Source organism: Aplysia californica, unplaced genomic scaffold (assembly GCF_000002075.1).
Source record: "Aplysia californica isolate F4 #8 unplaced genomic scaffold, AplCal3.0 scaffold00794, whole genome shotgun sequence".
Lineage (NCBI taxonomy): Eukaryota > Metazoa > Mollusca > Gastropoda > Aplysiida > Aplysiidae > Aplysia > Aplysia californica.
The window spans coordinates 65,207-67,770 of NW_004798064.1; the positions used below are offsets into that span (position 1 = coordinate 65,207).

The 2,564-nt window shown below is 40.4% G+C and overlaps 1 protein-coding gene across 1 annotated transcript in view; it reads left to right on the plus strand.

Moving 5' to 3' along the window:
- LOC101848324 (synaptic vesicle 2-related protein) overlaps positions 1 to 2,564 on the plus strand; it is a gene marked incomplete in the record, with an annotated part of 40,420 nt that overhangs the window by 1,209 nt on the left and 36,647 nt on the right. Inside the window, 1 exon segment of the mRNA XM_013088708.2 lies at positions 1,090 to 1,161. Within this exon segment, the coding sequence (XP_012944162.2) occupies positions 1,090 to 1,161 (72 nt within the window).

Consider the following 2,564-nt stretch of genomic DNA (forward strand, 5'->3'; position numbering starts at 1 on the left):
CCCTTTCTCTGGCCTTTCCGAATTGCGTTCACCGCACCATTTCGTTATATTCCTTATCTCCACGAACATGTCCTCCCCTCTCGCCCCCCCCCCTCTCTCTCTCTCTCTCTCTCTTTCCCTCTCTCTCTCTATCTCTTTCTCCCCCCCCCCTCTCTCTCTCTCTCTCTCTCTCTCTCTTTCTCTGTCTCTTGAAAGCGAAACGTTGAACAAGTGATTAAATTTTTGGAAATACTACCAGGTCTTAACAGTTTTAATATCTAATCTGCTTTATTGAATGATGATGATGGTACGATGATGATGATAATTATTTTTGTGACATATTACATAGTTTGTAGAACTATGGCCTTGGAATGAAATCATGAATAATAATAATATTGTTTTCCTTTTCACATATGTAAAATTAAGGAAAATGTTATATGTTCTATTAATATTGTTATACTTGCATTGGAAACAGATAAACATTATGAAGCACAATAGCCCCAGCTCGGTCCGACGTTTTGTTCTTGGGAAAGATACTATACATGAATTTTCTATTTGGCCCGCTCCTTTCGGAGATAAACGTTAAACACGTAGGTACCACCTCTTGAATATCCTAATAGTGTTGATAGGGGTGTTAAGCCTATACCATTTCACCATTTTCAAAGCAAATATGACTCTTTGCTGGCGAATGATTGTCGTAGAACCAAGTACTCTCAATACTTTTTCTGCCGCTTGTACCGGTGGGAGTCGCGGGGAGACACAGGCGTCCGTCTGCAGGAAGGCGAGTGACCTGTAGGAGGGACATCCCGTGAGCTCCGAGGGTATCTGCCACAGATTCACTCCATCGTCGCCTTGGTCTTCCTCTGGCTCTCCATCCTGAATATTTAGTGTTGCATGCTCTCAGAGCTGGATGGTTTGAGGGCATCCGCGTGAGGTGTCCGAACCACAAGTACTCTCAATAACCTTCCTTTAGTTATGCATCCCGTATTCAATTTTCAATTGACTGACAAACATCGAATTTTTACAACTACCTTCTTTGACTTGAAAAACCCAAGACGAGTTAGAAATGGCCTAAAACAGTGTGTGACGGTAGGTTCTTGTCTGTTTCAGCTTGTGATGCTGGGTATGGCCATGAGCTCAAGCTTCTGGGGGACCATGTGTGACAAGTATGGGAGGAAGGCGGTGAGTCTACTTGTGTGTGTGTGTGTGTGTGTGTGTGTGTGTGTGTGTGTGTGTGTGTGTGTGCGTGCGAGCGTGTGTGAATGTGTTTGTGTGTGTATGTGTGTATGAGTGTTTGTATGTATCCATCTGTTTGTTTCTTTTTGTGTACGATTGTGCATGTGAAGTATGTTAGACCTTGTTACCCTGAGTGGAAAAACGCTCCATTTGTTCGTTGAAACATTACCATAAGAAATAAGAACCATGGATAGCTAGCGTGTAACTTTTGCAATCCAATTGTCGATGTTTTAAGCCTTACTATAACGCTGTAAAGTTCGACGGAGCAATTCGATTCTAAAATTTCCTCTTCACACAAGAATCAATAATTAATTTTTATGCAGTACTTCAGACTTTTTTGCTGGGAGGTTGTATCTCTCTCAGCCAGGGTTGACCTTGACAGGCAGGGTCAACGCCCGACTTGCAATGATCTGACTTACGTCGACAGGAGCGTAAATACACCTACATCGTAAAAGAAATGAACGCTTTGACACGCAGACACGGACGATTTAACCACATCGCTAACCACCATTTTCGTTTACTTCGTTCCAATAAGGTCGGAACAGCCTGCCTCCTAAATGATGTAAACTCTTTTTGGTGTAAAAAAACGATTACAATTGTGAGGCGTGCTGACAAAATGAGGTACTTCTCACAATCCACAAATGCAGATATTGGCCAAAAAATCGACACTAGGGACACATTTCTAGGTTTTGTATTGATGGAATATCCATTGAGTACTAAATGCCTTTTGTTATTTCAGACTTGTAAATTGTAAAAACTCAACCCATTAGCATGATAATGTATCTATTTTCATAGGGCTCAAATCCAAGAAGTAACTCATTTTGTCAGCACGCTTCACAATTACATTTACTCGCCCGCTGTTTACGGGTCAAGTGGAGTGAAGAATACACGGAAAGCAACAAAACATGTAATTTTGCATGTTTAAAGCTTATAATTACATTTTAGTAACAAGTTATTCTAAGTATAACTAACGACATCTGTCGTCTTTGCGGTTTGTGAACAAAAAAAAAAAAGAGAGAGAGAGAGAGAGAGAGAGAGAGAGAGAGAGAGAGAGAGAGAGAGAATGCAATAAACAGAACTGTATGAACACGGACTACTGTAGAATTATTATTGTTTTATTTGCATAGGATAATAACATGAATTGGTCCACTATCTTTCTTATTTTCTCTGTCTCTGTCTCTGTCTCTGTCTCTGTCTTTCACTTTCTTTGCTGTTTCTCTCTCGTTTTCCCATCTCTACATTTCTTTCCTTATCCCCCCTCTCTCTGTCTCCTTCTCTATCTATCTATCAATCTATCTATCAATCTATCTATCAATCTATCTATCAATCTATCTATCTATCTATCTATC